General features: G+C 38.4%; 1 protein-coding gene across 3 annotated transcripts in view; it reads left to right on the forward strand.

The window, feature by feature from the left end:
• The window catches only part of LOC146681677 (interleukin-1 receptor accessory protein-like 1-B), a 347,610-nt gene that overhangs the window by 12,636 nt on the left and 313,812 nt on the right, over positions 1–21,162 (forward strand). For all 3 annotated transcript variants that reach the window (XR_014918021.1, XM_085448562.1, XM_085448563.1), the window contains exon 2: positions 10,787–10,884. Coding sequence is in view for 2 of the 3 variants with exons in the window: in XM_085448562.1 (XP_085304688.1) it covers positions 10,803–10,884 (82 nt within the window). In the remaining variant the exon portion in view is untranslated. The remainder of the gene's footprint in view (positions 1–10,786; positions 10,885–21,162) is intronic.

The following is a 21,162-nucleotide window of genomic DNA, read 5'->3' on the forward strand; positions in this document are numbered from 1 at the left end:
AAGAGAGAATCTCACATAGCTGCTCTGAGGCTGGACTCACTTGTATGTTCTAGGCTTCGCTGCTCTCGTTTCTCATTCAATTTGAAAGGCAGTTTGTCAAGCATTGCCAGACTGAATTGCGGATCCGTTGCTTTGCTGTGCACTCTTTGTGATGAGGTGGCTAATGTTCCTTATCATGACATCAAAATGGAGAAGCTGAGAAGTGAATAATTACCTTGTTTTATATGAAGCTACCCAAACTCATGCTAGCTTGAGTAGCTGCATATATAAAACTATTGAAGCTAGCATGGATAGTTTTATATTTTAACTGAAGGTCCTTCAGCTTCTTTCGTGGCTCGGTTGTGAAGCCTTATCAAGTGATGAGTACAAGTTATTTGGTTGTTGCTCATTACTTTGTAGTTGGTAATTGTTTGCAGGGCTGTCAAAAGACTTGAATTTGAACTTGATATCTCTATCAGTGAAAATCCTCAGTAAAATAGGCTGCCACTGTTTGTCTCTAGTTGCTGGAATTTGAATGAAAAGAACTGGATTAGTAGGAAAACAATGGATTTTGAACGAAAACAACAGAATTAGAATGACAACAACGGAATTTGAATGAAAACACAGGAATTTGAAGAAGAACAACCGAATTTGAATGAGAAAAACAGAATTAGAATGAGAACAACGGAATTTGAATGAAAAGAACTCGATTAGACGGAAAACAACGGCTTTTGAACAAAAACAACAGAATTAGAATGACAACAACGGATTTTGAACTAAATTAACAGAATTAGAATGAAAATAACAAAATTTGAATGAAAAACCAGGATTAGAATGACAAGAATGGAATTTGAATGAAAACAACGGCTTTTGAATGAAAACAACGGAATTAGAATGACAAGAACGGAATTTGAATGAAAACACAGGAATTTGAAGAAGAACAACTGAATTTGAATGAAAAAACAGGATTAGAATGACAACAACGGAATTTGAATGAAAAGAACTCGATTAGAAGGAAAACAACGGCTTTTGAACAAAAACAACAGAATTAGAATGAAAAGAACGGAATTAGAATGAAAACACCAGAATTTGAATGAAACACAGAAATTTGAAGAAGAACAACTGAATTTGAATGAACACAACTGATTTAGAATGAAAAGAACTTAACTAGAATGAAAACAACAAAATTTCAATGAAAAAACAGGATTAGAATGAAGAGAATGGAATTTGAATGAGAACAACAGAATTAGAATGACAAGAACGGAATTTGAACTAAATTAACAGAATTAGAATGAAAATAACAACATTTGAATGAAAAAACAGGATTAGAATGGAGAGAACAGAATTTGAATGACAAGAACGGAATTTGAATGAAAAGAACTGGATTAGTAGGAAAACAACGGCTTTCGAATGAAAACAACAGAATTAGAATGAAACACAGAAATTTGAATGGAAACAACATAATTAGAATGAACACAACTGATTTAGAATGAAAAGAACGGAATTTGAATGAAAACACTGGAAGTTGAAAGAAATCAACAAAATTTGAATGAAAACAACAGAATTAGAATGACAACAACGGATTTTGAACTAAATTAACAGAATTAGAATGAAAATGACAAAATTTGAATGAAAAAACAGGATTAGAATGGAGAGAACAGAATTTGAATGACAAGAACGGAATTTGAATGAAAGCACCGAAAACACTCTAGTCGATTTTTTCAGACTTTAAAATAAGCATAACCAATTCTAGACAAAACTATTGTGCTATCCTGTTAAATTAACACTGTCTATTAACATCACAGATGGGCAGGACTAATTTTCTTGCTGCCTAGCTCTCACATTCATATTACAGTTTAATTTTTAGCCTTAGCCGCTAGGAGCTAAGTTGATGATAACAAATGGCTAAAGTGGCTTTTGGAAAGTAGTTTCAGTTGCTCCCTTATTTCCCAAGGGGTCGTCACGTGTTTGGTTTGACGCAGACGTTACACCGGATACCCTTTCAGCCTGGTTCTGCTGGAGGTAAAAAGAAGTTTTTTTTTCTTCCCACTGTCACCAAGTGCTTGCTCATAGGAGGGTTGTCTGATTGTTGGGGTTTTCTTTGTATTGTTATAGAATCTTTTTCTTGCAATATAAAGTGCCTTGAGGTGACTATTACTGTGACTTGGCTCTATATAAATAAAATTGAATTGAATTGGCTGTGACCCTGCCTCTCTGTAGCAGTACTGTATGAAGTTATGTGTAAGTTGGAGGAGGTGAAGATGACACTGTTTGTGCTGATACTAGTCCAGCTGTAACATTTGCTTTTGATTAATATCAGAGGATAAGTTTGATAAGTTCTAGCTGGTCGTGCCAAGTTCTAGTTTAAATAACCCTCTCACATACACTGTTCTATATCAATCAGCGGTATCCTTCCCACTTATAGTCACTCACCTCAGAGTTGGGTGAACTTAGGAGCAGCCCACTTCATGTTGCCAGTTGTCGTTACAAGTGACTTGATTTAATTGCCATTCCATGGTCTGTCACCGCATCCTTCTCTTCCTGGGGGGATGCTCATTAAGAATAAAGAATGAGCCAGATGCTAACTGGCAATTGTTCTAATAGTATAAAGGGGGCACTTTACCTTAAGCAATGTACCGCGGTAACATCTGGGAGTCCCTACAGCACGTTTACAAGAAAAGTCTGCTTTGAGGGTGGTAGTCTTGTTTCAAAGAGTGCTTAATGATCTGCAATGTAGCAAAAGAGAAGCATCATCAGTATTAATTTACCAGTCTGTGAATCATCACTGTAATATTTTGTTATAAATCAATATCCATCAGAGTTCATTTAAAACTTTTAGACAGCTTGAAAAGCAGCAACAAACAACTCTTTGACAGTCTGGACAGGTGTCTCTGTTTTGATAAATCAACATCTATTAACGCTGTAAAATTTAGTGGTGAGATGTTGTATAGAGAGTTATTGAGATAACTCAGTTAGACTGATGTTAATTACTTTCATAAACTAGGGATATTCTAAATATAAAGCCAGTGTTACCTGCCATTAACATCTCTGTTTACTGCTTGGCACCATCTCATGACGCCTCTCATGGTCGCCTTCCAAGAACCCTCAACCTCTCCTCTGCTTTCACGTCTTCTTCTCGGTAGCTCCCGAAGGATCTCGCTTTAGCCTTGCCCTGGAATATCCAAAGAGAGTTTCATTCATTTAATGTCATAGTTATTTCCTTGACAGCCAGGCGGGATAAAGAATCTAGTTAGCAGTCAGCTCAGGGACTGGGACTAAGACTTGGACATGACTGCAAAGACAGTTTGTATGTGTGCCTGTGTGTGTATGTTTGTGTGTGTCCTTAGATTCCCTTGCAACTGTTTTTCTACCTGATGGTTCACTAAAAACTCCTAAGACCAAAAACTGTATAGTGCATCAGTCACATTTGACCCATTTTGCAACCACAGCTATCCCCATCTTATACCCTTTAGATGGAATGCAGTTTTAAGGCACTTGAACTTTTCTGACCTAGAAGCTACATATACTGTCTATGCTAGGACCCTACTCATGCAGGCCTATAATCTGATCAGTGAACCTCTTGAACCTCTTGGCAACCACCAGTGGCTAGGAACAAATATGTGATATGTAAGAAATTGACAAGGGGTTGCTGGAGATTGAAAGCGCAAAATTGATTGCAACAAGCAATGACACTGTTAAAAGTACAATGCAAACTGTAAATATGGACTATAGTATTTGCCTTCAAAATAATTGTTGCACCTCTTGATATTTGAAGCTGTAAGGCAAAACCTTTAATTTGAAGGTGAACATTTTGCTGTTTGCGTTGCATTTTTGCAGGTTTCCCTACAGCTCAAGGATTAATAGTGATTGTTTGCTGACAAGTCAGTGTCTTCCACGTAAACTATGGATGACCACTGCAATTTGCTAGCAATCAAAGCAATCACAATGAAGATTTTGTGTATTTCCTGACCAATCACCAGTTGGTCGGGGAATGCAATACTTATAAAATGCTTATTGCTCTGTGGCAAAATCATGAGGTTGAAAAAGTGATAATTACAATGTGTTCCAGGAATCATAAAAGCAAATTATTCCCATCCTCAGTAATATTTCTGTAAATGTAGTCTGTCGTTTTCTACTTTAACATGCAGGCAGTAGTTCTCACGTTTTTTTGGAGTCATTTTGATATAATTTTAAGCAAAATGATGTTCCTAAAATTGTCAAAGGGGTGTTGAAACAACATGTGAACAATCCTGTAGCGAGTTAAACATTTGCATAAAATGTATTAATACTTCAATGAATCGTGCAGAGAGGTGAAATGAATGAATATGTGACAGACTTGTCCAAAATCTCTTGGGGATTGGGTATGTGCCAAGCTCTTTAAATAGGTTGCTGTGGTTTTGTCTGACTCAATGACCTCAGCATTTTTAAAATTCTCACAGCATGGCACCCTCATGAAAATAAAATGAGTTTGGCATCATATTGTAGCTAGATGGTTAACTAATAAAAAATTCCCATTTCCCAAAGCACATAGCCAGTAGCCTCAATGTGTCACTTAGCATCCATTCAAATATGCAGTTTTAAAACTGCTTTATTCTTACCACAAATGGCAGCTAATGAAAACCGTTGCATACATTTTTGCTACTCAACCACTTTTTGCTGCTTGTTATTTATTCACATGTGTGCCCTTGATCATTAAAAGCCATTTTTCTTCTGGTTCCTGCACCAAACAATGACGTTTATGGTATTAAACATGTGAATTTGAAAAACAACCGCTTCTTTCTCTTTCACTTCCTGGGTACGGTACATATCAGGAACATGGAGGCTTGCAAGGCAAGGTTATTAGATAATCTAAAATGGAAAAATTCAGTGAAGAGAGCACAGACTGTGGGTGGGAGATTGTGGGTGTGTGTGCGTCAGCCAAGGGTGTAAGGGCCTGAAAAGTGTTTTTCACAAATAGAAATGTTAATAACTCACCAAGCAGAGTAGATATCAATTTATCGAGTGGAGGTAGGGGACAGAGGGGTAACGGCTAGAGGCAGTGAGGCTGTATGTCCATAATGAGTAAGCACATGTTATGTTTGGGAATTTTTTTTCTTTTTGGCATTATGTGAATCAAATCACCCGTAGTGACCTTGGTAAGAACAAAGTTAAAATTAGATCCTGCATTTTTTTTTTTTACCTTTAAACGATTGTATTATTTGTAAAAATTTTTGAGAACTACAAGAAGCCTCGGAGAGCACATCCTCTGCCAAGACCAGTGCCTTATTTTCTGCTTCTTTTGGCTTCTCCCCGTAGAGGTCACCAAAGCGGATCATCTGTCTCCATCTCACCCTATGTCTAGAGGTATTCCCCTTTTCCTCCTGCCTGGCAACTCCATGCTTAAAATCCTTTGACCAGTTTACAAATTTTGTCATTTTAAAAGAAAGAATGCACACCAAGTTATAACGAAGTATGTCTTTGCCTGTGGTCTAAATCTGCACCACATTTCATGACTTTCACTTTGGCAGTTTTAAATAAACTACCAGACAGACTTTCACTTTAAAACTGCCAGTCAGCATTCCTGTGAAAAAGAGTAATGATTGTATAATTTTGACACACATGGCCGTCAGACTGAGCCAAGGTTTGAATCCAGGATGAAACGCTCAGCAATGGATGAACAAACACAGACAAAGAGTCCAAGTTTTACACTTCAGTTCAATCAAAGCTCCAGCCCACAGATCTGAAATCTTTACCCAATAACCGGGACAAGAATTTATGTCATCCGAATTTGTCTGTAATTGCTTCTTCCTGTTAGTTCCCATTGGTTTCCCGGGTAACAGAGAAACGAACGTCATCAAGAAACATCAGATATGGCTGAGGAAGAAGGAAAGGGGACCCTCAATGTGAACTCCCAAAAGTGTGTGACAGAGCAAGAGAGATATAAAATTAGAGATCCGTATAAATCATCATCTCAAAGTCCATCTGGCGAGCTGTACTAAAGCGTTAAAGTCTCGGTCATAGATTTCCGAAACTGTTTGCGCGTGACTCTGAGATGCATTCCTTGGGGCTAACTCTGAACCCCGAGAGTGTTGAGAGAGTGCCCCATCTCTCTTCCTGAACCCTCCTCAAAAATAATTGAATTTTGGATGGATCCACTGAGAAGGAAGCACTGTCAGGGTAAAGACGAAAGTGGAGGCTTGAGGAAAAAAACAATCAAGGAATGAGAGGCAGGTGACAGCACCTTTTGGATGAGCTTCTCCTTTTGGATGAGCTTCTCTTTGAAGGATGATACACTGTGAAATGTTTGACAGGACAAGCTTTCACAGGGGGATTTTTGAGGGAGGATTAAAAAACCCCCAAAAAACAATTTCATATTTTTCTTGGACATCTAATATCCATTCATTTCTTGAAGGAGGATATCTCTTCTTTCCACTCTATTGTGTTTCTGATCATATTTCTGACAGTTCGACAGCTGCACTGAATCTTTCCCTTCTCAATGGCTCATAACCATGTGCCAAGAAGTAAGACGATAGCGACAATAATACATCGAAACGCGTTTCATGGTTACTGATAACAACTTGGGTGTTTGACCTCAATAAGCCCTTGAGTATGTGGCCATCTTCTTAAACATACTCCAGCAACATCAGACCCAGAGCATGAAAGTTAGACAACACAAGTCTAACTTAATTATATTTTTTCTTGGACTTGTTGGGTATGAGTGCAGTCAAACATTCCTGCTGGCTACAAGCCCTGTCTGCCACCAGCAATCAGATCACTTTCATTGGCTTTCATGCCAGTCTACTCAATACTCGAGTAATCAGTGCAATCAATTTTGAAACTATGGACTGCTTGAACTGTGGCAAATCTATGCTTTCTATTGGACAGACCGATAAAAAAGGAGTAACCACAGAGTGTTGTTATAATTAACCGATCATGCTGGGAGGAGGAAGATGATAGGATATTTAGGGTTAGAGAGATATCTTGTTAAACAAAAAAAGCAAGCTGTTCAAAGTCGACTGCAGCCATAAAAAAAGCTTCAAACACCAACCTCAGTGAGAAATGATGGATTGCAAACACAAGAAAACCTGGCTGCCAGATGAATGCATCAGCTTGTATGCCGAATTAATATATTTTGTGCTTTTTGCATGACGTTTCACAATTGTTCACAAAACGCTCAAAAGTTTCACCTGATGCTCAAATATGCCCGAAGTGAACGGAATTCTGTTTTTCATGTTGGCACAAAATAGCAACCACTTGCTCCGCAAACATTTTTTTTACAAGCTCAACTAAGGGCTGCCTTCTGCAGTTGAATTCAGGACAACCACACCCACGATTGATGGGATTGACAGCCACAGGCCCACATCATACAGTCAGGTCCATGTGTTTTTGGACAGTGGCACAGCATTTGTAATTATTCCTCTGTATAACATTACAGTGGAGTTGAAATCATTGATGTGATTGAAGTGCAGACCTTCAGCTTCAATTCAAGGGGTTTCAGCAGTAACCAGAAAATTGATTGACATGCAGTTTTATGGGCTTGGATTTTTATTTTTATTTTTTTTAAACTGGCAATATGTGGTCCAACGAATGAAAACTAAAGTGGGTGATCACAAATTCTTTCCTTGGTTAAGAAAATCTTCTTCACCACATCAAAGTAAGTCAAGTTAAGGCAAATTCAGTGTCTGCAATCAAGAGATATCTTCATGAATGTAGCCACAAAGGGTTTACAACAAGGTGCAAACCATTGACTACACTCACGAACAAGAATGACAAATAAGAGTTTGCCAGAAAACATCTGAAAGAGCCTGCACAGCTGTGAAAAGTATACTTTGGAGAGACCAAGACTAATTTGTACCAGACAGATGGGCAGAGAAAAGTATAGAGAGAGCTCATAAATCATATCGCATCATCGGTTAAACATGGTGGAGACAATGTTACAGCATGGGCCTGTGAAACTGGATCACTAGTGTTTATTGATGATGTGAATGCTGATTGAAGTAGCAGGATATATTCTGAAGTCTACAGGGCTGTACTCTGGATGGATAATAAGCCAAAGCATAGTGCAAAAGCAACCAAAGAGTTTTTCAAGACAAAGAAATGGGACATTCTTCGATGTCCTTAATCTGAACCCAATAGAGCACGCTTACTCTGAAGACAAAACTGAAGGCAGAAAGTCACAAACGTGTACCAACTTACGGTGGCTGCATTAAAGGCCCCACAGAGCATCTCAAGGGAGGAAACACAGTATTTACTCCATGGCTTCTAGAGTTCAAGGAGTCACTCATTCCAGAGGGTTTAAGAAAAGTACCTTATATTCCTATATTTAAATTTATGTTAGTCTTCCTATTTTCAGGGGCTAATCAGTAACTGGACACACTGTGTATAAAAATGGATGTAATATCTAAATTTCTATTTTAATACTTTTGTTAAACCCCTGGAAATAGAGCTGAAATTCTGTGCTTTAATCACATCTTGATTTTCTGACTTAAAATTCACTGTGGTAGTATACAAAAGGAAAATTACAAAGGATCTGCCATTATCCTAAATGTATGGCCCAAACTGTTAGTACAGTGTGCACAAGGTTTTTTCACAATTCAAAAACTTTGACTTGGAACAACATAAGCAAAGTTTTATCAGCACTGTATGGATTCCTTACAAAACACTGGTGTTGCATCTATGTTCAGCACTGGGAAGACTCACTGCATACACAGAGCCCACAGAACAGGACATCATTTGGTCCAGACTGAGTCTGTTTACCCTGCTGCTCTTCTGGCAGGAGATGCAAGAGTCTGCTGACGGCGGGGCAGCTTCTTCTCTCAGACTGTAAGACTTTTCAACACCCCTTGAAGTTCACCATCAATAAAGGCTCAAATGTCAATAATCCAAACTAACTTTGCTCTATATAGTCCACATCACACCCTAAAAAAATAAACTAGTTTTAAAATATATTTTAATGATAAAACACTGAATGCAGTGCTGAATTTATTTATTTAATTTTGGAGGATAAAGCTGGCATTGCATATCCTATTTTGTCTCTTCGCTTTTATCCATTTTTGTAATATCATACCACGATACCTTACTGTTGCATGTCTGTACACTTGGATCATATATTTCTCAAGTTCCTATGAAAAAATAGACCAGTATCTTCAACAACAGCTTTGTGAAACTTGAATTATGGAGCCAATTTCCTCCCACTACCTGATTCTTCTGTATATTTAAACCCATCATTTGTTCCTATTTTGGCAAAGCTATATTTACACCCCAAGAGAATAAGAGCATTACTGTATTTTCCTCATCAGTATAGTCAGTACCAACAAAATTAATTACAGCACATCACGAGTGCACTTTCTTAACCTTTTCAGTGGTGCTCTCTTTGATTTTTACAGTCTTGGATATCACTGTTAGCCGCAGGGACACAGAACAGAACTGGTGATTCAGTTACTTCCTCTGTGTTCAAACCAAAGAAAGGGGCCACAGGTTTTGTGCTAATGTTGCAGACTTGCACCCACCATGGAAAACTAATTAAAAAGATAAGATTTTTCTGTAGTGACGTGTAGCTTTTCTGAGGTGGCATTGGTTGCAGAAAGCAAGAGCCGATGACAATAAGCCTTTGACAAGAGGGAACGCAGCAATGTCGCCATATTTGGCTGCTGCCCAGTTTCGCATGCCTCCGAATTTCTCAAGAGTTATTGTGACTGTTCAGAGTTTCTCCAAAAAGGCTTTCTGATACAGCTTTTCAGGCTTCAATGTGAAGCATCTTTGTCCTGACTGAAATGCCATTTGAAGGACCCTTGTAGCCTATGGAGGAATTTTAGAACCAAGTGTATTGCTGAGGAATGTTTGTAGCTGCTGGCAAAGTCTGAATAAACACTATTAACTGCAGCGAACTTTGGGCCCATCTGTTTTATCTTAGATTAAATTGGCTTGAAGGTGTACTTTATCATCTCACTAATAAATTAAAGAATCCCTGTGTGTTCGTCAATCCATCATTTTCAGCATACTCCTGTGTATTGCAGGGGACCCGAGTAAGCGCAGAGATGGTTTGGGGCAGTCGTTGTCTTTAATGCAAAGATACATTTCTTTTCTTTATTAGGAAACAGACCTGTCTTGCATATTACATTAAAATATCCCATAATACATACATCATAATGACAGTTAATTGAGTGTTTAAGTTCATCATTCTAGCACACACATGGATTCAGGCAGGAATTCGTAATTGGAGTGTAATAGCTTTAAACCTACTGCGTTTGACTGGCATCGATTGAAATGCCATCTTATCCCCATTATCACCGCAATTAGTGTCACTACAAGCTACAATTTAAGGAGTTTTCAATATATTAAGCCAGATTCACTGTTATCCACTTCTCACAGAGCATTTCCGAACATTTGTGCTCACAGAGAGATACCCAGATCTGAGCAGGCGCCTGATTGTGTTATTTTGGTTGCAAGTAAAGGGGGATGAGTGTTGAAGGTAGTTGACAAAGCAGAAAAGCCTGGTTTGGCTTGATAGAGATGCATCTTGACATTTCATTAACAGCATTGCCCTGATTATACAATAAGTCCCTGAAGAGGTGCTAATATAAATAAAGCAGAAGCAGATAAACAAAATTTGCACATAGAGATGCTGATTTTTTTCCAACTGACCTTAAGGCTGATAGAAACTCTGTAATTATTGGCTCAGGACCTTTTTCTTTTCTTTTCTTTTTTTTTTTTTTTAAGGAAACATCTTCTGCCAAAATCATTGTCTTTTATTTTTCTTGGATGGTTTCAGCACATTCACAGCTTGCCTCAGTATGAAGTTATAACACATGCTTTTCTTTCTTTGTAGGACTGATAAAAAAAAAATGAAAGCTCCCATCCCTCTTCTGATCCTGCTTCATGCTGTTGTGGTCCACTGCCTGAAAGTTGTGTCGAAGAGAGGCTCAGGTAAGTCTCATCTCTGTACGGAGTATTGTGCAAAAGTCGTGAGCCACCTCACGCTTCCAAGGACCCAGGCTCATAATTTTAAAAAAGTGGCCTTGAACAATAGTTTGAGCTTTCTGAAGGTCTTTCAAAGTTGTTCTTTGGATGTTTGCTGCTTTTACACTAATTGTCAGTTTAGTCCTGACCATTTTCACAGGAATACAACACTGTATCTACACATAAATTGCAGTGTTGGGCACTTTCTGCCTGTCACAAAACGTATAATGTTTCCCAGTTCCTTTACCTGAATCTCTGCTAAATGCCAAACATACAGTAACATTATGGCAGACATAAAATAGTCTTTTTATTCAGCAAAGCCTGGTATAGGGCCGGAGAGGTCCTGCACTTTTGCAGAAGTCTCGTCAGAAATGGTCTCAGTGGAAGGGTGGCTGTCACGAAGCCATTCTTAAGGGAAACTGGGAGAAAAGGTTGATTTATGGCAAATTACACAAGAACTGGACTGAAAGAGAGTCAACAGATCTCATGAAATCCAATTTTGACAACAGTTTAAAACAGAAATTTCAATGTGTACAGAGGAGGTCAGGAAAGAGAGACAGCCATCTGGAAAACACGGTGGAGGCACTGTCATGGTTTGGGTCTTCAGAAAGCCAGTGGTGTTGTGGGTGGATTGGCCTCTACAGAGCCTGGACCTCAACAGTAGTGGAAGATCATCTTGAACATCAGAAAACAGAGCAAAAGGCAGCCGAAATCTAAAGAGTTTTGAATGTCCTTCAAGAAGCCTGGAGAACTGCTTTAAGAAACGACTGGAAAGCTGCCTATGAGAGTTGTGCTGAAGAATAAAAGCGGTCATACCATATATCAACTATGATTTGAATTTGATTGCTCATTGGAATTCTCCAAACTCTGATTTTGTCTTATGTGTTGTATTTCCATTTATGCTTGCACGTTTCAAAAAGTCACTATACCTAATTCACGTTTTGCTAGTAAAATATAAAGAAATGATATTGGCTCAAGACTTTTGCACAATGCTGCATATGTAAATAGTTTTAACATTACTCCATATCCAACAGTACCTACAACAACCACATTAATTTGCAGATATTTCCTTGAACCTACCAAAACTTCACCAAGGCTCAGTACTGACCCACACATACAGTTCTTACACACACACTGGACTTTCTGGACTTTGGTTTTGCACAACACTGGTCACTATATTCTTCATTTCCGGTTAATACTTGTACAGCTGCTGTTATTGTGTATATATTTATTTATATTTAGATTTCTTCATACATTCTTATATAGTTCTATATTGTGTATTGTGTATTTTGTTGTACAGTTATTTTATTTTCAACTTTAATTTATATATTTATCTTTATCTTATTCTTCCCAGTTAAATTTACCCTTCATTCTAATTTGTGTTGTACAGTTATTTCATTTTTAACCTTAATTTATATTCTATTCCTTCCTAGTTAAATTTACCCTTTTTAATTTTTCATATTTATTTCCTATCTTATTCATAGCCTTTTCCTTTTTTTGTTTTCTTTAGGTCACGAGCAGTTGTCCAAGCATTTCACTACATATCGTACTGTGTATGACTGTGTACGTGACAAATAAAATTTGAATTTGAATTTGAATTTGTTTGCTGTAATAGAGCGAAATCACATGGTCCCACACTATGGCATTTGGAGAGTAGTCATCATACTTTGTTACCAGCTGCAAACATGTGGTATGGCTAGCTGTGTGTGTTTGTATGTCTCATGGTATTTCAAGAAGTCATTACAGGAAAAAAAATACTGAACGTTTTATCGATCCTTGCAGGCTGCAAACAGCAGCATTTATAAGTAAATAAATGAGGGGCATTTTCCATCCCTCTTTTCCGATGTGTGACTGTCACTGATCTAATACTACCTAATTGGAATCTACTGAAACAAGGTGCAGGCAGCAGTTGCATTACACTGCAATAGTAGTGACACAGGATTATATCCAGCTACAACATAAACCAAATGTAGGCACAAAAGTATCCTAGGTAGTAAAAGTGTAACATAACTACTTAATTTTGTTTAAGAATCATTGAAGTTAACATAACCTTTCAACGCTTAAGGAGTATTTTCACATAATAAAACTGAAAAAAGTTTTCTACCTGTGATGTTGTAACTTGGCTTGCTTAAAGCCCTGCTTTTACCTGCTGCAACCACATCAGTAATTTCCATCTACCATTTGCTCTTCCTGTCATATGGAGCCCAACTAGCCAGTGCTAGTTTTGCATTTGTGTCTCAAATTACCAGCTACTTACTGTCTATGCCCTTGTAGCCTGGTTGTACTCTATGTTTTTCCTCAAATGGTGAAACAAGTTTGTTGTTTTCACCTTTGGTGGGAACAGCTATGTTGGAGATTGTTGAGGTAGCTCCTTTTATAGGTAGTAAATCATCACTGGAGGTAGGGCTGTGCGATATGACCAAAATCTCATATCCCGATATAAGAATTCTATCATCCGATAACGATATAAATCACAAAAATGTAACATTTTCTGTAAATTCTGTGAATCTCGGGCAGCTCGTCTTGCGGGAAGTGTTTCCAGCTGCGTGTCGTGTACTTGGAGTCGAGTGTTTTAACTAGAGATGGACCGATCCGATATTACATATCGGTATCGGTCCGATACTGACCTAAATTACTGGATCGGATATCGGAGAAAAATAAAAAATGTAATCCGATCCATTAAATATCACGAAAGCACCTCACAAAACTTGCAACACGCTGTAACTCGCCTCAGAACGTCGGAGCAGTATGCATCACGTGATAGAGCAGCTGTGGCATGCGGGACCTGTCGGTGGTCTGGATAGCATTTGGAGCTTCGCTAGCAACCTGGCATTTCATCTCCGACAAAGTTATCCCCGAGAGAAGTAAAGCAAGTGTGTAAGTCCATCTCTGAATGTTTGTAAAGCATTCCCACGTTAAGCTTAACGAGCGACTGCCTCTCGCTCTCCGGCTGCTACTTCAATCGTGAAACTGCTAATGATCAGCTGATCGGCTTTTCTGTCGTGAGTCTCTCTTGTTTGTTTTTGGTCCACTTTGCGCCAGAAAGAGCAAACCAGCGGCTGAACAACAGCAGCACGTTTAAGCTTGATAAGCTGTTGTTACAATTTATTTAATATTACTTTCTACACCAGGATCTTTTTCTAGTAGCTGACGGCTGGTAACTGTGCAGGGGCAGATCTAGCAAAGTTTAGCCAGGGGGGCCGATAGGGCATTAACTGGGAAAAGGGGGCACAAAGACATACTTTTCTTTCTTATTCTCATTTAAAATGTCTAGCTTTTAATAAATAATTATCTGACACCCAAAGTTTTAATTTGATGTAAAATGAATAGAAGTCAATTACTGTATATAGTGACTATTAAGTCTAATATATATACCCTAGTAAGCTATAGTACATTTTCCTTTGGGAAGGTACCATCTGTGCAGTCTGCAATTTTGTTGAAGAAAGATGTTGAATCTATTTAATATTTCTTGAAAAATAATTGATTTCTGTGCATTTTTTTTCACACTGCATCAAATTAAGGTTGATTACGTTGATTAAGCATCATGAGGTGGAGCGTGAGGGGTGGTTCCCTATTTTTTATTTATTTATTTTTGTTGTTGCTGGGAGTTGGAACCCTATTAGTTAGGTTGGTTAATATTTACGCTAAGTACTCTTTAAAATACCAGAATAGGGAGGATGGTGTAGGTCTAAGTTTATTAGATTGATCAGTATTGCTGAACTATGAAATATTTTTTTTGTATACAGGTATAACAGAATAGCTTTAGTGTAGTTGTTGTTTTAAACTTGAGTATGAACTTGCAGACTTGCAAAATGCAGCAAGATATTTTAAAAAACAGTTTTGTTGATTAAAAAACACTATATCGGATTCATATCGGTATCGGCAGATATCCAAATTTATGATATCGGTATCGGTATCGGACATAAAAAAGTGGTATCGTGCCATCTCTAGTTTTAACCGATGCATGAAACGATACATTTTTAGACATAAGTTGTAACAGCCGCCGTTTTCTTTGTGAGTATTTATTACACGGCGTGCTGCGGGGAAAAGCCTGTTCTAACGTTTGAGTCTAAGGTTTATTTTTTAGCACCTGGCGGCTCTTTTTTACTTCTCATCCGTAAATAATCTGCTCTTTCATGTGATTCAGTTTATTTTGAAAGGTTTATGTGGAACATAAACAAGCGGACACGCGATGCTGTTACCGTCGTTGTTGCTAAAAACATAAAAACAGTCGCTTCTCCGTCCGTAGTGGGGTTATATAAAATATAAGAGAAAGAGAGAACTTTAAGAAATTAGTATAGCCACTACAGTGACCATCAAAACGATGAAAAAATATTGCCGTAAACAGTTTATTTTGCGACACCACGAAACAAACGATAGCGTAAAATGAAACGATAGACATTTTTATATCGAACAGCCCTAATTGGAGGCTAACGCATGGCTCTTGCTCTCAGACATGCTTGGGCTTGTCTCGTTGTTGTGTGCAATAGAGAATGTAAATGCACTGTAGCAATGTTACAACAACAACATTCTTGTATCACATAAAAATTTATACCAGTATTATTAGGATAATATTGTGGCTGATGTAATACGGCACAGCCCTACTGTCAGCATGGCACAGTGTGCCTCTGGAAGCACATATTGTAACAGGAAATACCACCTAGGCTGGTTTTGAGATGTAGGGGGTGTTTATATATCTGTACTTTGTAGACAGATTCAGCCAGTGCAATTATTCAGTCACACATGTGTATTGGGTTCAGTAAAGGTGAACTTCAAAGATGGGTGTGGTGCAATCCATGAGTTATATAGTCAGGAAAAGCCAGAAGTAGTGCAGCCAAGGGGTCTCCTTTTTTCTCTAAATACTAAATAACCTTTAATCTTCTTTTGCTCAAAGCTGTCTTTATGATCCCTCTGTTTTGTTTTTAATAATCTAACCTAAAATCTTTACATCAAATCCCCTTTTTAACACTGCAGGCTGCAGTTTGCGTTCAGTGTGTCCTTCCGTTGCACAGCCAGTCAATGCAATGAACACTGCTTAGTTCAATAGTATGTGCTGGTGAGAGGAAGACACCCAATGTTCTTGGTTCTTTCTTTTTCTAGGCATGGGAAATGCACTATTGCTGCATCGAGCCTGTTAAAGTGATGACAGTTAACATTCCAGACAAACCCAGGATGATGACAAAATCAAGCGATGCATCATGCATCAGGTGGCATGCTGGTTACAGAGTTTTTATGTTGGCTAAATGACTGCCAGCATGTTTGATGGCAGTTTGGAAAATTACACGAACAAAGAAAATAAACCAAAAAAACTAAGGGAAACAATGTGGGCTATATACACACCAGGGAGACAGGAAACATGTTATATTATAATATTATATGAAAAGAAGTACATGCCTGAAAGTCCCACATATTAGCATTCTCACACTTAAAACAAGCCAGTTTAATAGTGAGTGAAACAATGATCGGTGAGTATTTTTTTCCTGATGGACTAATCATGGAGTTGTGGCCTTTGTAGAAAATCAGATGTTTACATGAGCGTCTCATGTCTCCATCTCAAGAGTAATTAAAAATGTAGATGCAAGCTAGAAATATCAACACTGGCATATATAAGGCAGTGTACTGCCAGTCTTTTCTTTTCTTTTTTTGCAACAGCTGCTTGCATCTAATATCTTTTTACCAATGCATATTGGACGCAGGTGCGGGGATGGCCCAAGGTTCATCAAAGTGCTTTCTGCTTTTCCAGCAGAAGTCCCCACGGGCCATCTCTTCGGATGCTTCACGAGCCATTGCCTGGGGCAAGGATTTGAAACGTGTCCACTGATAAATGAACACCCCGTTCGAGCCAGACCTCTGGCTTTTGTTCCTTTTCTTTTAGATTGCACAGCTTTATTAGAAGCCACACTGGTTGCAAGTTAAAGCTCCATTGTAAAAATGGGATTCTGGGCAATGAAAGCCAGTTTGAAATTGCATTGCTTTCATTTTTATGGAACAGAAAGAAGCAGCGGGAGTGGGCAGGTGAGTATCCCAGTGATGCAGGTGTTTTGTTTTTGTTTTTTTTAAATCGGTGTTTCTTTTGTTTCAGACAAATCTAGTGGAGGGTTTGTTTTTACATTTTTTTTGTTTGCTTTTTTATGTTGCATGTTTATTGCATAAAGTATCTGGGTTTATGTTCTCATTCAAGAGCCAAAACTTGAATCACAGCATGGCTTTTCTTTGATAGAAGTCCTGCGTGTGGAGGACGTGTTATATACTGTCAAAATCCTGCAAACAATTCAAGTTTTGGTTGGCTTTTACAGCTGTAAAGCTTTTACTTGCCAAACGCTTTGGCTCAAATGTGAAAATACATCAATTTAAATGGCCTGGCCTGGTAAATGGTCGTTACTAGTCCCTAAGGACCCCAAAGCGCTTTACACATTCATCCACCCATTCACACACACATTCACACACTGGTGATGGCAAGCTACATTGTAGCCACAGCCACCCTGGGGCGCACTGACAGAGGCGAGGCTGCCGGACACTGGCGCCACCGGGCCCTCTGACCACCACCACCACATTTAGTGTAAACCAGAACAGTTAAAGGAAAAAGGAAAAATCAATAAGTCAAATGTTTGAATCTCTAGTAAGACAAATGCATGGGGCTTTACTGTATACTGTGAAAACTGTTTCAGCCCATTAAGTGAAATTCAACAACCTGACTGACTTCCTTAGGCACGAAGACTCCGTGATGTTGCACTTGCCTGCTGTTTTGCCGGGTCACACAATCACACAAAACCTGCAGAGCGCTGCACACGTGCACTGCTATCATCCGTACATTATTAAATTCCAAACACTCATCTCTGAGTAATGCTTTGTCTGCATTTGTACTCTGAGTGGAACGGTGCAAAAACATGCACCGCATATCTGCCATACTAATCCTCAGCATGCATAGGTAGCACAATGTATGCGTTTGTCCTCTGCTGTGGTTCCTCTTTGTTAGAATGCTGATATGGCCTGAATGGTTGGGCAAACAGAATAATTATGTGTATTTTTGCTTAATACAGCATATCAAGATAGATGTTGGAGTAAACCCCCAACCCTCCCAACTCCTGGATGCACTTCCACTGTTCGGTATTTTCAGGAGATGATGTTCAATCCATGGTGTAAACATTGAAGGTATTTTTTTGGAGTCAGGTTTCTTTAACTTGAAACATCTTGTACGGTTGTTTCTTGGAGGCTATTGTGTGTACGGACACCGGCACTAACAGGTGAAAATCACTTATTTGAGAATTGTTCATTCATTTCTCATTAAATAATGAACTATACCCAGAAGTCTTCATTTATTACTCTAGCTCTGAGAGCAATTGCTGACATTTAAAGGAGGGAAAAATGCAGAAACAAATTATTTAGGAGGCCTTTTGATAAATATTTGGCACAGACAGCAAAATTATGAGTTGGAAAGTCATTTTTGGACAATTTGTGTAATCAAAGTTTCTGATCTGTGCTTGGTCATTAAAAAGTGCCTTCTAATAATGGGTTGTGTTGCTGTTATTGTTTTAAATGCACAATCAGCTCCCTTGTTGGCCACTTTTGCTGTACTATACAATAGCTGCTCAGCAGAGCTGTGTGATGAATCCCTGAAAGTGCAGGTTTTGTTACTCGTCGGTGAGCTGAATGGAGAAGAGTCCTCTTTCGATGCAGCGCACAGCCATTTTTGATTTGATATGAAATAGAAACTTGAAAGATCACATAAGGTCTCTCTTTAGCCTCTCTGAGGTAATAACTATGCATTTATTCTTCTTCTCACCTCTGAACATGGATTACAATCAGAGTGAAAAGGAGCTTCAGAGGTCCTGAATGCAGAGCAGAATAAAAGAGCATGCACCTGGGCACTGCAAATGGAGCTAAACAAGTTGAATGCATCCTAAATACAGTAAGAGATTTCTAAAATGTTTCACTGGCAACACCACTACTGTGTTACACTCTGGCTTTTGCTGGGTCCTTTTATCTTTCTGTTGGCCTATTTGCTTGTGTATCTGTTTGAGATATTTACTGCAATGCATCTCAGCTGTTTAACATGTCTGCAAATAAAACACTGGCTGCTTTGTGAACTGGACCTGCAATCAGGCCAACAAATACAGTCTTGCATGAGCTGTCTTTTATTTTTGAAGGGAAAAAAACCCATATTATATGGAAAAGACAGGCTTAACCAACACACTGTTAACTACTGATTTGTTACCAACTGAGGTTCTAGTTTTGCTAATAAAAAAAAATGGCTTAAAAAAATCATCACTGGAAAAAATGAACAGTCAACCCATTAAAGTAGCTTTTAATGCAACCAAAGCATCAAAACAGGGACAATTTGCGATGCTGTGGTAATCAAAGACCTCAGAAAGTGATATTTAGTGACTTCAATTAACAATAGCCCAAATCCTGCAGTCTTGAGCGACCCCTCATTTAACTGAATTTACTTCTACGGAGCCAGACTGTCATGTAATTATTAAAAGTGGTCTAGAGCAATAGTCCTTCCAATCCTTTTGAGCGTCTTTCAGAGTTTTTCCATGGAAATTGTCAGCTTTTCCGCTCCTTTTCAGTCCAGTCCATGTATCTCATCATTTTAAGAAGAATGTTTTTCTTGTTTGGTTGTTTAAATCACTAAAACTGGAAAAGGAGAAGGCGAAAGAGAAAGTGTCAGGCCTAAAAACAACATCAACATCAGATGAAAATCATGTCCTAAAGAAATAGGAAAAAATCCACTTGACAGAGAACCTGAAAGATGCTTTACTTTTTACTGAAGCCTCATCAGAAATGATCTCTGAAGGGTGGCTGTCAAGAAGCCTTTCTTAAAGAAGGAAAACTTGGAGAAAAGGCTGAGGTATGCCAAATTACACAAGAACTGGACTGAAAAATGTGGTTTTAGAGAGTGATGAATCCAAATTTGAAATTTTTGGTTCAAATATTCATCATTACAGAGGAGGTCCGGAGAGGTCAACAGTGAGTATCTACCATCCATAAAATAGCGTGTAGGCTTGGTCGTGGTTTGGGGCTGTATTTCAGTCAGTGTCATTGGAGATCTTGTTGAATTTGTTAAAATTATTAATGCAGGAAAGTATGTTTAGATTTGGATCCACCATGCAGCACCTTCTGGAAAGAATCTAATTGGCAACAGCTTCATTTTTCATCATGACAATGATACTAACACTAACATGTGTTAGTATCATTGTCATTGACATTGCCAATGTCTAGGTAGAAAAACACCCAACAAATGTTCATGGATTGTCCTCCCCAGAGCACAGACGTCAACATTACTGAAGCAGTGTGAGATCGTCTTGACAGAGAACAGAACAAAAGGCAGAAACATTCGAAGAAGAGCTTTAAATGTCTTTCAATTAGCCTCGAGAACTATTCCTGAAGACTCCTTAAAGACATGACAAGAAGGCTGCCTAACAGAGTTCAGGCTGTGATGAAGAATAGAGGCGATGATACCAAATATTGACTTTAAACCTCTTTAGAAGTGTACAAACTCTGTTTTTGCTTTATACGGTATTTCCATTTATGTTTGTACGTGTTTGTCATAGCAGAAAATAGAGAAATAAAGTATGGTTGAAGACTTTCATACAGGTAGCTAGGTAACCAGGTAGATGTCCTGCTTTGTCATCTATTTTATTCTAACTGGGACCATAATTTACAAAATGGACATCATGCTGTATGAAAAAAAAAGAGACTTAAAACTAGCATGACAGACCATAACATCATTAGGGAAATGCTTAAGTCATAAATCAAGTGAGATGCAGGGGTATTTTTTTCATAGACTTCTATATAGTCCGATTACCCTTTACCACCAGAGGAGTCACACACATCTTGCCATTACAAAACAAATAAAGGAAAAAAATGCCGTATATTTACCTCAGTTTTTTGTCTTTCATACACCGTCTTGACGGGGAATAAAGCTCAAGTGCGCTATTGATGCACAAACAGTTGGGAAGCATTTTAAAAACAGACTGTCAGACTTTTTATTGTTTGTGATTTATATCTTATGAGGCAGGAGATTAACACTGTCACTGTCATTTTCCAACCTGTTTTTCTCGCTGCTGATTGGTGGTGTCATCTATTAAAGTTTACTTGTTGCAGTGCTGGAAATATTTCAATTTCACATTCTAGTTTACAGACGTCGCCACCTTGACAAAAACTGTTAGTCCCCCCCCAATGGACGCTGGTGACAGCTGTACAGTCACCATAATATTTGTTGACATTGATTGAGATAAAGTT

Source organism: Copadichromis virginalis, linkage group LG23 (genome assembly GCF_057382275.1).
Source record: "Copadichromis virginalis isolate Kocher_CV1m ecotype Utaka linkage group LG23, C_Virginalis_male_GT1.1, whole genome shotgun sequence".
Lineage (NCBI taxonomy): Eukaryota > Metazoa > Chordata > Actinopteri > Cichliformes > Cichlidae > Copadichromis > Copadichromis virginalis.